The 14,604-nt window shown below is 42.0% G+C and overlaps 1 protein-coding gene across 19 annotated transcripts in view; it reads right to left on the reverse strand.

Annotated features, from left to right (window-relative positions):
• LOC115138227 (collagen alpha-1(XXV) chain) overlaps positions 1-14,604 on the reverse strand; it is a 176,684-nt gene that overhangs the window by 98,882 nt on the left and 63,198 nt on the right. For 17 of the 19 annotated variants that reach the window (XM_065025573.1, XM_065025585.1, XM_065025586.1 and 14 more), the window contains one exon: positions 1,178-1,204. The exons of the other annotated variants lie outside the window; for them this stretch is intronic. In XM_065025573.1, coding sequence (XP_064881645.1) covers positions 1,178-1,204 — 27 coding nt within the window. The remainder of the gene's footprint in view (positions 1-1,177; positions 1,205-14,604) is intronic. 19 annotated transcript variants of the gene reach the window in all.

Consider the following 14,604-nt stretch of genomic DNA (forward strand, 5'->3'; position numbering starts at 1 on the left):
AGCTGCTCTGATGGAGATATTAGAGAGGTGTTTGGACCATGACAGTTTGCTGTCTATTGTGACTCTGAGGATGTTGTGGCTAGCTGGCGATCATCAGAGTACAGGTCCAGCTTTGATGGAATCCTCTAACTGGAGAATGTCATGGACTTACATTTTGATGGTTCGAAGGTGCTCTCTCTCTCTCCCCTCTCTCTCTTCTCCCCCTCTTACATTCTATCTGAATGGGACAGATATAAACTGCAAAATGTACCTTTACAGTATGTGTATGTGATAGTCCTCAGCTCTCCACTGCAATGTGTGGTGAACAATCTGGTGCATAATGGCTGCCATGCATTATTAGGGTGTTTAATAGTAGAGCTGAATGGGTTGAGTTAACACACCTTGCACCCCACTCAGTGGACTGTAGAGTGGGCATAATGGTTATTTTGAGTGTAAGATGTTGAGAATGTATTTTGTTTCCTGAGTATGTGAGCCCAGGATTAGTCTCCCAACAGTCTGTCTAGGTCTCATGAGGGGATATGGATGAGATGTAATATTGTAGAGGATAACTATTAACAGTAGCTGACACTGGGCTACTTAGGACATAGGGCTGGGAAATATGGCCAAAATATCATATCACCATTTTTAGAATTTATGTTTTTGAAAAATAAAAGTTCTAAATTTGCTTTGAGTAGTGTGTGACCCTACAGTGGTAACACATACATTCTAAGTGTTTTCGATTGGTCTTTCTCTATTGTTTTTAAACTGTTCAATTCAACTTCAACCCAAAAAATATTTTTCAGAATTTTCATCAATTTCTGCATTTCCTGCACTCAGGGACATAATAAACAGTGTATAACAAACAAAACATTCAAATATCGTTATAGAAGGTATAGTAAAAACCCAAACCGGTCTGTGCATCAATACTGGTATATCGTAAAATATGGCATACCACCCAGCCTAACCTAGGCTATTCGTCGTGACTTTGGGCCCTCTTCAATGTAGTGCCCTGAGTACAAACATTTTCTCACAAAAAGGAAATAAAGGACAGGTCTCACAGGTACATTACAAAAAAACAAGAATAATTATAAATAAAAAACAACCTCAAAAGTTTTTGTTATATGATTCAGAAGCTATCTGATTTACCTAAGCGAGAAACTGGTTTAATATTGAATACAGGAGATGAAATCAACTCTACCTTTTGTCCTGGTGGCCCCTCAGGTCCCTAGAAAGAAAGATGTTAGATATAATAATATGTAACAGGGTCACAAGGGAGAGACTCGCCCTGCAAATAGTGGGATTTCATTCCCTGCAAACAAAAATAAGTTCTTAGGATGTCCCCAGAACAACATGAAATGTTTGCCAAAAGTCAACAGGGTATTGTATCATGGTCTTGTGGAGGTTTTGTCTAGATCCCGGTTTGTTCCGTGAACGTCCCTGATGATGATTTTAGGATGTTCTCGGAACGTTCTGTCATGATCCTGTGGAGTTTTTGTCTAGTTCCCAGTTTGTTTCAGGGACGTCCCTAAGGATGGTCCCATGGAAGTTTTTGTCAAGATCCCAAAGCATAATTTCCTTTCATTGGGACATTGTATTATGATAACAAGGGAACGTCTCTATGATACCTTTATCTAGTCCTCCCTATGATCCTGGGAAGTCATTGAGATGTTTTTAGTACATTTTCAGGACATTCGGTGTATCAGTCATCAGAATGTCACCTGATGTTCCAAAAGAAACATGTTTTTTGGATAAATGTTCTACCCAACTACCTGGGCTCTCGCATCCTCGTTTCATTGTACATCACCCCTTGTTACTGTTAACGAGCCCACTGATCCACAGCTCTTTGTCTGTTGACAAGGTCAGGGATGCCAAGCCCACCCCCATATTACAACATATGACAACCTATGTGTTGTGATAATTGCGTTGTTTGCTCTATAACCTGATAATTCAAAGGCCTTGTGACTGTGAAATATAGGCCTAAAGGACAAGACAATTTGTTTTTACCTTTATTTAACTAGGGAAGTCAGTTAGGAGGGGTGCGTCACTATTATTTATTTTAATTTTATTTATTTTATTTCACCTTTATTTAACCAGGTAGGCTAGTTGAGAACAAGTTCTCATTTACAACTGCGACCTGGCCAAGATAAAGCATAGCAGTGTGAACAGACAGCAACACAGAGTTACACATGGTGTAAACAATAAACAAGTCACAGTAGAAAAAAAGAAAAAAACTTGAGTGGGTTGACGTGATCTTTCTGTTTGGGTTGGCGCCCCCACTTGGGTTGTGCCGTGGCTATACTCGGCCTTGTCTCAGGATGGTAAGTTGGTGGTTGAAGATATTCCTCTAGTGGTGTGGGGGCTGTGCTTTGGCACAGTTGGTGGGGTTATATCCTGCCTGTTTGGCCCTGTCCGGGGGTATCGTCTGACGGGGCCACAGTGTCTCCCAGTATTTATGCTGCTGTAGTTTATGTGTCGGGGGCTAGGATCAGTCTGTTATATCTGGAGTATTTCTCTTTTCTTATCTGGTGTCATGTGTGAATTTAAGTATGCTCTCTCTAATTATCTCTTTCTTTCTCTCTCTCTCTCTCGGAGGACCTGAGCCCTAAGACCATGCCTCAGGACTACCTGGCATGATGACTCCTTGCTGTCCCCAGTCCACTTGGCTGTGCTGCTGCTCCAGTTTCAACTGTTCTGCCTGCGGCTATGGAACCCTGACCTGTTCACCGGACGTGCTACCTGTCCCTGACCTGCTGTTTTCAACTCTCTAGAGACAGCCGGAGCGGTAGAGATCCTCTCAATGATCGGCTATGAAAAGCCAACTGACATTTACTCCTGAGGTGCTGACCTGTTGCACCCTCGACAACCACTGTGATTATTATTATTTGACCCTGCTGGTCATCTATGAACATTTGAACATCTTGGCCATGTTCTGTTATAACCTCCAACCGGCACAGCCAGAAGAGGATTGGCCACTCCTCATAGCCTGGTTCCTCTCTAGGTTTCTTCCTAGGTTCTGGCCTTTTTAGGGAGTTTTTCCTAGCCACCATGCTTCTACACTTGCATTGCTTCCTGTTTAGGGTCTTAGGCTGGGTTTCTGTACAGCACATTGAGATTTCAGCTGATGTAAGAAGGGCTTTATAAATAAATTTGACTTAAGAACAAATTCTTATTTACAATGAAAAACCCGAACGCTAGGCCAATTGTGCACCACCCTATGGGACTCACAATCCCGGCCATATGTGATACAGCCTGGATCCAAACAAGGGTGTTTGTAGTGACGCCTCAAGCACTGAGATGCAGTGCCTTTAGACCACTGTGCCACTAAGGAGCCCATAAAGAAGACACTGTCCATGGTTCCGATTTAGTCTATAAACTGTTCATTCATATGCCTTGCGACTATAGGCCTAAAGGCAGAGACAATAAGAACACAGTGGCATAATAAATTCAACCACACCTTTGTTTTATTACAAAACCGGATAGCAACTTCTGTCCAGTGGACAACAAAGCATATTGCATGTACAGTAACAGACAGTTACATGACCTACAGAATGGTCTGTTTCTGACTTGTTCACAGGTATTAATTTAGAACAGAGTCGCAAAGAAAACAGGTGCTGCCTCCACTATTCCAGCATCATTTCAACATCATCAAATCACCTCTGCTTAGTCTAATACAGTGACAACTAAAAGATACCAAAATCCATTTAGTCCAATCAACAATCAACGTAAGCTAAATATGATGGTTCTGATTTCTGGTGTGTGTGTGTACATTCGTTCAAGCATAAAAACATGTTGACGCACCCTACTTGTAGAGAAACACCAATGCCATCCTCCTCTCTTTCATGTTGACGAAACAGTCTATCACTCTGTCATACAGTACATTCTTTTATTTTTTTGTTGTCCTAGGCTACCTGGCTAAAACGCTTGCTTGCTAGCCTAACTCTGTTCATGGGCAACGTTAGCTAGTTCACATTAGCCTTTGACACTTAGCTACATATTGAACTTCTATCCTCTCAGGCCAGGAGCACGACAATGTATGAATTAATGGTTGGATCAGAATCAACGTAATATTCATTGGCCAGTACAGAGAATGAAGTAAAACCACAAGTCCAAATTCCTATCTCCATCCATGGCTAATTTAGGAAAAGGCCCATTTTAGCTAGCTGGCTAGCTAGCTAGCCCCTGGAGGACAACAACACAACGAGATGCAAAAATTGAAGTTTTTCTGTCAATGACGTAAGCTCTCAATGAGATTTGATATGAGTGATGCCAAATCCAAACTGGCTTCCCTTGACACTTTTTTTAGTGCGCCAGGACCATTCACAGTTGAGTTCGCTCAGTTTAGCTCAACGCTGGTTGGCACATTAAAAAAAAAAATGGTCAAGGGAGGCCAGATGCTTGCTGGCTTCCTTTGCCTTCAATGCTGTGGGCGGCAACAATGTCATACTCGTTTGGACCAGACAGTATCAGATAGATTGCCTACACAGAGAGAGACAAAGGGGCGCTGTTTCGCTCGCTCGGATGCCTTCTCCTGTGAAATACATTCAACCTCTTGAAAATGTATGGAAAATTATGAAACCCAGAGAGAAGAAAGACCAATTATTTTATGTTTTTGTACTTTCTTCTTGGTCAATTGGTCAAAGCCAGGCTTCCCTTGGCATCTATATGAATACACGCCACTGAATAAAGACCGACCAAAAACTGGTCTTAGCATAATGCAATTGGTACGGTATTGATTTTGCAGTCAACATACATTCCCCTTTTATTAAATTTATATTGCACATTATTTTTGTCCAGCCTCTGTATTGCCTGTTGAGGAACATCAAATTATTTAAAAGGACTTCTTAATGTTTTCAGTTTATAATTTTATAAAAAAATGCATCTTCCACTTTCCTCTGTCAAATTGGTCCCTGTCCATGGTGCTGAATCAGCTTGTAGGCTATTAGACTGGGTCATTTAAAAAAAATGTAACTTTTATTTAACTCGGCAAGTCAGTTAAGAACAAATTCTTATTTACAATGACGGCCTACCGGTGAACAGTGGGTTAACTGCTTTGTTCAGTGGCCTCCCCAGCTCAATGGTTATAATGAACTTAGCCTTAAAATGCTTTTGAGAAACCACACTGTTAGTTTTTTATTTTTTTTGTATTATTTATAGAATTTTTTTTTTTGGGGGGGGGGTTGATCAGCTTAATATTGCAGATAGATTGTGGCTTCTATCAATGTAATTAACTGCATAATTTCTGATCCCCCATGTGTAGTAAATATATATACACAGTACCAGTCAAAAGTTAGGACACACCTACTATACGGTGGGAACCACACACGCGGAGATCATCCGTTCACCTATTCTGCGTCTCACAAAGACACAGCGGTTGGAACCAAAGGACAGATTTCCTCCGGTCTAATGTCCATTGCTCGTGTTTCTTGGCCCAAGCAAGTCTCTTCTTATTATTAGTGTCCTTTAGTAGTGGTTTCTTTGCAGAAATTCGACAATGAAGGCCTGATTTACGCAGTCTCCTCTGAACAGTTGATGTTGAGATGTGTACAGTAGTTCCTCAATTAAACGTTTTGAGATTATGCTGCGGGATTTAGAGGTAATTTGTGGTTTAGTATGTTACTCTGCGTCACTGCTTCATTGCTCCAGACCACTGCAAAGGGGTGTTAGAGCACTGATTATGCTTTTGGGTCCCAAGGCCTAATGTGTTTCTACCTGACAATGAATGGGCGATATAAAACAAATAGAAACTGATAATTGTGCACAACTTCAAAATTGAATTTCAATTAACTGAATGATGATTATGAAGAAGGTGATTGAATTTAGAACAATAGTGTAAGAATTGCTCTGTTCTGCACGCACATCTGAAAAAAGACTTGGTTTATACTTGGTCAAAAGAAGCTGTAACTGGACTGTAGCATATTACTTGCTAAAACTGTTGTTACACTAAGGCTTAGAGAAGCTAATGTTTTCGATTATATTCCATGATATTCTTAAAATATATGTGTTGACTGAATATAAGCAAGTGATGTCAGCTAAATAATCAAGTTGATGGTGCAGTCATATGAAAAACTCCCCGGTAGCGCCTAAACGCTGGCTAGCATATTAGCTCGATTTGGGCATATCCCCACACCAAAGCTAGTTAGCGTTGCTAGCTAACGACTCAGATTAATAACCATACTCATCCCTGGATGTTCCAATTGCCAACAACTGAGCTGTGCTTTGGCAAAGTGGGTGGGGTTATATCCTTCCTGTTTGGCCCTGTCCGGGGGTATCATCGGATGGGGCCACAGTGTCTCCTGACCCTTCCTGTCTCAGCCTCCAGTATTTATGCTGCAGTAGTTTGTGTTGGGGGGCTAGGGTCAGTTTGTTATATCTGGAGTACTTTTCCTGTCCTATCCGGTGTCCTGTGTGAATTTAAGTATGCTCTCTTTAATTCTCTCTCTCTTTCTCTCTCTCGGAGGACCTGAGCCCTAGGACCATGCGTCAGGACTACCTGGCATGATGACTCCTTGCTGTCCCCAGTCCACCTGGCCGTGCTGCTGCTCCAGTTTCAACTGCCTGTGATTATTATTATTTGACCATGGTCATTTATGAACATTTGAACATCTTGGCCATGTTCTATTATAATCTCCACCCGGCACAGCCAGAAGAGAACTGGCCACCCCACATAGCCTGGTTCCTCTCTAGGTTTCTTCCTAGGTTTTGGCCTTTCTAGGGAGTTTTTCCTAGCCACCGTGCTTCTACACCTGCATTGCTTGCTGTTTGGGGTTTTAGGCTGGGTTTCTGTACAGCACTTTGAGATATCAGCTGATGTACGAAGGGCTATATAAATGCATTTGATTTGATTATTTTTTACAGCTGAAACTTGTTTTCAATGCACATTTAATGATATTTAATAGGTCCAAAAAGTTGGTTGAAAATACACTTGCACTTACGAGCTTAGATGGCTCTCGAATTAACCAGGTCTCTACATATAAATACTTAGGGATATGGTTGGATGATAAACTGTCTTTTAAAATGCACGTTGACAAACTTTGTAAACGGCTAAAAATCAAACTAGGCTTCCTCTATAGAAACAGGACATGTTTGTCCTCTACAAATAGAAGACAAATTGTGCAGGCTACCTTTACGTCGGTTATAGATTATGGGGATATTATCTACATGCATGCTATGGCATCCACACTTAAAATCGCTGGACGCTACTTATCATTATGCACTTATAGGTGCTAGCTACAGAACCCACCACTGTGTTTTATATCAAAATGTGGGTTGGACTTTGCTGTCCATGAGACGAGAATAACATGCTCTCGTGTTTGTCTTTAAAGCACTTCTGAATAAACTACCTTCTTATTTATCATCACTCATCAACATTAAAATTATAATTCATAAAACCAGGTCTCAAGCATGGATTACACTTGAGGCCCCTGCGATCTCCACAGAGTTGGGTATGGCTGCCTTTTCCTGTTACGCTCCTTGCTTATGGAATAGCCTGGAGGATTTTATTTTTGTATTGCTTGTAACTGCTTTGGGTAATGGACGTTCTTGTGCTGTTAGGGGAATAACCTGTGCGTAAATGTAAACATTTCCTCCTGTATTTATTTTTGTGTTATCTGTGATCGTTTTGACTTGTGTAGTTTCTTAATCATTGTAACTAAACTGTATGTGTAAACATGTATACGCAAGGCCCAGCTGTAAAAGAGACCTTGGTCTGTCTTCCTTGTTGAAATAAAGGTATAATAATATAATATAGCCTCGGCACCTACATAAAGCTGAGTGACTCATTCATTCATGGCTTTGGACCAACATTCTTCTGATAGTCTTTAATGAAGAAATGTTTTGGTTATCCTGACCTGGATGCCATGTATTATATGCCATGTCTCTAAAATATTACCACCGTCTCTTGCGCATGTTATTTTCCAGATCTTCCCTAATGAAAAAAACACCTTAGATATTAATTTAGAATCCTCCAATCCTCTAAATGTAATTATTAGAGGAAAGCCATATAGATTGCAAAATAGTTGGAAAGAGATTTGCGATGGCACATGGTATATGAATTGACACGCAATTTTCTATTTCTCCTGAAAGTGCTAACAGTCAAATGCATTCACTTCTTCGCCCACACGCACCTTAAACATTTGGATAATAAAGCATTTAAAGGCTGACATTGGTTGATTTTATGCATTCATGAATTAATCGCTTTAGCTGACATGTCGTGGTTCATCTGATGAAGGTGGATATGGGCCTATTTATAGAATGAATATGAAGTCGGCGGCATCAGTCATACTTAAATCCGAACTGGTTGGAGACTATAAGAGTACATGGACCTAAAGGCTCGATCATTTTTCAAGCTGTTCAAACATTCATAGATGACCAGCAGGGTCAAATAATATAAACAGTACTTAGAGTGTGCAACCGATCAGCACCTTAAGAGTAAATGCCTGTTGGCTTTTCATAGCCGAGCACTCAGCGGTCAAGACAGCAAGTGCGTGTGCGAGAGAGAGAGAGAGAGAGAGAGAGAGAGAGAGAGTAGTCCTATTACCCTTCTCAGAGTTTTAATAATAGTGTGTGACATTGTGGCATTTAAAGCATATTGAGGATAGAAGCAATATGATTTCAAGCAATAGTGTGGTGAACTATTTGAGCACCGCTTCGCGCTGCTCTGAGACAAGCATGGGGACTGATCTGATCATTTTCACTGAATCTCTATTTGGGTGTTAGGATTATTTTGCTCTTAGTTTTGCTCTTAGTAAAAATAATCCTTACTCCCGACCAGTCCTAATAATCCTTACTCCTGACCGGAAAACCTGAGCGTTTTGTTTTTCTTGGAATAGAAACACCATAATATTAATCAAATTAATTAAGCTACATTTCTTAAAATCAATCCCATATACTATGCTCTTACAAAATAATGATCTAAACTCAGCAAAAAAAGAAACGTCCCTTTTTCAGGACCCTGTCTTTCAGATATAATACGTAAAAATACAAATAACTTCACAGATCTTCATTGTAAAGTTTCCCATGCTTGTTCAATGAACCATAAACAATTAACGAACATGCATCTGTGGAACAGTCGTTAAGACACCAAAATCTTACAGACTGTAGGCAATTAAGGTCACAGTTATGAAAACTCACTAAAGAGCACTAAAGAGGCCTTTCTACTGACTCTGAAAAATGCCAAAAGAAAGATGCCCAGAGTCCCTGCTCACCTGCGTGAACATACCTTAGGCATGCTGCAAGGAGGCACGAGGACTGCAGATTTGGCCAGGGCAATAAATTGCAATGTCCGTACTGTGAGACGCCTAAAACGGCGCTACAGGGAGACCGGACGGACAGCTGATCATCCTCGCAGTGGCATACCACGTGTAACAACTCTTGCACAGGATCGGTACATCCGAAAATCACACCTGCGGGACAGGTACAGAACGGCAACAACAACTGTCCAAGTTACACCAGGAACGCACAATCCCTCCATTAGTACTCAGACTGTCTGCAATAGGCTGAGAGAGGCTGGACTGAGGGCTTGTAGGCCTGTTGTAAGGCAGGTCCTCACCAGACATCACCGGCAACAGCGTCGCCTATGGGCACAAACCCACCGTTGCTGAACCAGACAGGACTGGCAAAAAGTGCTCTTCACAGATGAGTCACAGTTTTGTCTCACCAGGGTGATGGTCGGATTTGTGTTTACCGTGAAAGAAATGAGAGTTACACCAAGTCCTGTACTCTGGAGTGGGATCATTTTGGAGGTGGAGGGTCCGTCATGGTCTGGGGTGGTATGTAACAGCATCATCGGACTGAGCTTGTTGTCATTGAGCTTGTTGTCATCATCGGACTGAGCTTGTTGTCCTGACATGACCCTCCAGCATGACAATGCCACCAGCCATACTGCTCGTTCTGTGCCTGATATCTTGCAAGACAGGATTGTCAGGTTCTGCCATGGCCAGCGAAGAGGCCAGATCTCAATCCAATTGAGCACGTCTAGGATCTGTTGCATCGGAGGGTGAGGGCTAGGGTCTGCGTTTCCTGTGGCGGTCTTCATGAGAGCCAGTTTCATCATAGTGCTTGATGGATTTTGTGACTGCACTTGAAGAAACGTTAAAAGTTCTTTACATTTTCCGTATTGACTGACCTTCATATCTTAAAGTAATGATGATCTGTTGTTTCTCTGTGCTTATGTTAGCTGTTCTTGCCATAATATGGACTTGTTGATAACCAAATATGACTATATTCTGTATTTTTTAAATATTATTTTTACCACTCAACACAACCGACTGGCTGAAAATCATTAAGAAGGAAATAAATTCAACAAATTAACTTTTAACAATGTTAAAAGCACACATGTTAATTGAAATGCATTCCAGGTGACTACCTCATGAAGCCGGTTGAGAGATTGCCAATAATTTGCAAAGCTGTCATCATGTCAAAGGGTGGCTACTTTGAAGAATCTCAAATATATTGATTTGTTAAACACTTTTGTTAAACACACTACATAATTCCATAAGTATTATTTCATAGTTGGATATATTCACTATTTTTTAAAATATAGAAAATAGTAAAAATAAAGAAAAACCCTTGAATGATTAGGTGTGTCCGAACTTTGGACTGGTACTGTATATCTGAACACCATCCAGTTTCTCCCTAATTTCAGTTACGATCTTGTCTCATCGCTGCAACTCCCCTACAGAAGGTTGAGAGCATGCGTTCTCCAAAACACGACCCTGCAAAGCCGCACTGCTTCTTGACACACTGCTCGCTTAACCCGGAAGCAAGCCACACTAATGTTTCGGTGAACGATGACACAAGGAAATCCCGGCAGGCCAAACTCTTCCCTAAACCGGACGATGCATATTGTGTGCCTCCCCATGGGTCTCCCGGTCACAGCCTGACTGGGATCGAACTGTAGTGGTGCCTCTGCACTGCGATGCAGTGCCTTAGACCGCTGCGCCACTCGGGAGGCCCCAGTTTTGATTTATTTTTGCTATATATTTCTGCTATATATTGCTATATATTTTTTCTGTGATTTTTCACAAAAGTTAGGAACCTTTCTTGACCAGCACAAAAACATCCTGTGGCGGACTGCCATTGCATCGAATAGTCCCCACGATATGCAACTGTTGAGGGAGGTCAGGAACCAATACATGCAGTCAGTCAGGAAAGCAAAGGCTAGCTTTTTCAAGCAGAAATTCACATCCTGTAGCTCTAACTCCAAAATGTTTTGGGACACTGTAAAGTCCATGGAGAACAAGAGCACCTCCTCCCAGCTGTCCACTGCACTGCACTGAGGCTAGGTAACATGGTCACCACTGATAAATCCATAATAATCCAAAATTTCAATAAACATTTCTCAATGGCTGGCCATGCCTTCCTCCTGGCCCCAACCCTGGCCAACAGATTGTTTTTTTCTGACGACTGACTCGCCTGGTTCACCAACTGCTTTGCAGACAGAGTTCAGTGTGTCAAATCGGAGGGCATGTTGTCCGGACCTCTGGCAGTCTCTATGGGGGTACCACAGGGTTCAATTCTCGGGCTGACTCTTCTATGAGAAGATATATATCAATGATGCCGCTCTTGCTGCGGCCGATTCCCAGATCCACCTCTACGCAGACGACACCATTCTGTATACTTCTGGCCCTTCCTTGGATACTGTGCTAACTAACTCGTTTCTAAATTAAAGATAAAACACAGGCAATTAGCAAGACACCCCCAATAAAGGAGTGGTTCTGCAGGTGGTGACCACAGACCACTTCTCAGTTCCTATGCTTCCTGGCTGATGTTTTGGTCACTTTTGAATGCTGGCAGTGCTTTCACTCTAGTGGTAGCATGAGACGGAGTCTACAACCCACACAAGTGGCTCAGGTAGTGCAGCTCATCCAGAATGGCACATCAATGCGAGCTGTGGCAAGAAGGTTTGCTGTGTCTGTCAGCATAGTGTCCAGAGAATGGAGGCACTAGGAGGAGACAGGCCAGTACGTCAGGAGACATGGAGGAGGCCGTAGGAGGGCCACAACCCAGCAGCAGGACCGCTACCTCCGCCTTTGTGCAAGAAGGAGCAGGAGGAGCACTGCCAGAGCCCTATGAGGGCCCGACGCCCACAGTTGGCAGTTGTGCGTACAGCCCACCACTGTACAGGACGTTTGGCATTTGCCAGAGAACACCAAGATTGAAAAATTTGCCACTGGCGCCCTGTGCTCTTCACAGATGAAAGCAGGTGCACACTGGGCACATGTTACAGACGTGACAGTCTGGAGACGCCGTGGAGAACGTTCTGCTGCCTGCAACATCCTCCAGCATGACCGGTTTGGCGGTGGGTCAGTAATGGTGTGGGGTGGCATTTCTTTGGGGGGCCGCACAGTCCTCCATGTGCTCACCAGAGGTAGCCTGACTGCCATTAGGTAATGAGATGAGATCCTCAGACCCCTTGTGAGGCCATATGCTGGTGACGTTGGCCCTGGGTTCCTCCTAATGCAAGACAATGCTAGACCTCATGTGGCTGGAGTGTGTCAGCAGTTCCTGTAAGAGGAAGGCATTGATGCTTTGGACTGGCCCGCACGTTCCCCAGACCTGAATCCAATTGAGCACATCTGGGACATCATGTCTCGCTCCATCCACCAACGCCACGTTGCACCACAGACTGTCCAGGAGTTGGCGGATGCTTTAGTCCAGGTCTGGGAGAAGATCCCTCAGGAGACCATCCGCCACCTCATCAGGAGCATGCCCAGGCGTTGTAGGGAGGTCATACAGGCACGTGGAGGCCACACACACTACTGAGCCTCATTGTGACTTGTTTTAAGGACATTACATCAAAGTTGGATCAGGCTGTAGTGTGGTTTTCCACTTTAATTTTGAGTGTGACTCCAAATCCAGACCTCCATGGGTTGATACATTTGATTTCCATTGATAATTTTTGTGTGATTTTGTTGTCAGCAGATTCACCTATGTAAAGAAAAAAGTATTTCATAAGAATATTTCATTCATTCAGATCTAGGATGTGTTATTTTAGTGTTCCCTTTATTTTTTTGAGCAGTGTATTATTGATCGATTGACTAAGACTTTTCCAAATCACCGAACAGTGCTATTTGCAGAGTTAGCTCCAGGTATATGTTGCAATTCTTCAGCCATTCCGGAACCTGCGGCCAAAACCAAGCTACACATGGACAGTACCAAAACAAATTATATAATGATTCTGTCTCTTCACTGCAAAATCTGCAGAGCTGGGATGGATGTATCCCCCATATGTATAACATTATATTGGTTGCCAGAATTCTGTATAACAATTTACATTGAAAAACTCAAAGTTTTGAATCCAGCATTGTTTTGTGTATTGGTTCATAAACCATGTGCCAATCAATCGGTACATCGAACATCTCTTCCCATCTATTTTGCAATCTATATGGCACTGCTGTACATTTTTTGGTCCTTAAATGAAACTGGTATACTTTTTTTATTTATCACAATTTTCTTCATGCAGGGCCTGAAGAAGTGCCTACTTTCTCCCCTCTTCAATTTTTGCGGTGATGCTGCAATTAGTTGTTTGTAATTTTGAGTAGAGCAGACAATTCCACATATTTTTTTGTTAGCAGCATGTGTGACATAACTCCACCAGTCCGACTTATATCATTTACAAAGACTATATTGTTTTTAGCATTTTTTTCCCCCAAAGAATACTTTTTTTAATCAATTAGAATATTTGAGTTTAAAAGATCTGACAATTTATTTTCTAAATTTTAGCTAAAAATGACACCCAAATCTAATTGCCTGTAGCTCAAGACCTGAATGAAGCAAGGATATTGTCATGACGTTGCCCTCTTTGGGTACAGCAAGCCCAATCCCCCTCTCCATGTCTCCTACACACAGGCTGCTGTGGTCAGAGAGAGGTCGTAAATTCCTGGAGGAGATCATCTACTCATGGCCACAGTATAGAGACAAGAGTGAATTTTCATAGAGAACAAAGGAATTTCTTCCACCACACAGAACTTGAGGTCCGAACAACATTTATGTTCTGGAGAAGGTATAAAAGATCAGTGAAGAATCCAGCTACGATCTGGCCCGTTTGGTACAATTTTGTGAAACTCATGGGAGACAATACGACCACATTACCATAAGGCTGTTTATATAATAGCCTCAGATATGAGGTTTTCATCTAATTGTTGTATACGATGAATGAGTGAGGATGATACTATTTGTACAATTGTGTAATGGGATTTTGGACTGTTTAATGAAGATGAACTAAATCAGAGGATCCTGGGACAGGCCCTTTTCTGCAACTCCCGAATAAAACCCCCACTTTGAGAATTTCTCAACAGACCATGTTTCCCTCAATTACGAGAGGACAAAGGTTGCAGACCAGACTGCTGAATCTTTTAACCATCCCACGTGGTTAAACTCTTAGATTGTCGATACCGACAGAACAGAACATTTCCCAGGACATAGACATATCTGATATGGGCAGAAATCTTCAATTTTGTTAACCATATTTCATTTTCATATAATATAATGAGCTTGTAATCTGAATAAAAAGAAAAAGACCATTCTTGAATTTGGGTTGAGCCATTTCTACTAATCTGCTAGAGAACCGGTTTAGATTTAAGTATAACTTTTGTATGACTGAAGCCTTTAATGAGAGGCCTAATA

The sequence above is a fragment of the Oncorhynchus nerka genome, linkage group LG12 (assembly GCF_034236695.1).
Source record: "Oncorhynchus nerka isolate Pitt River linkage group LG12, Oner_Uvic_2.0, whole genome shotgun sequence".
NCBI lineage: Eukaryota > Metazoa > Chordata > Actinopteri > Salmoniformes > Salmonidae > Oncorhynchus > Oncorhynchus nerka.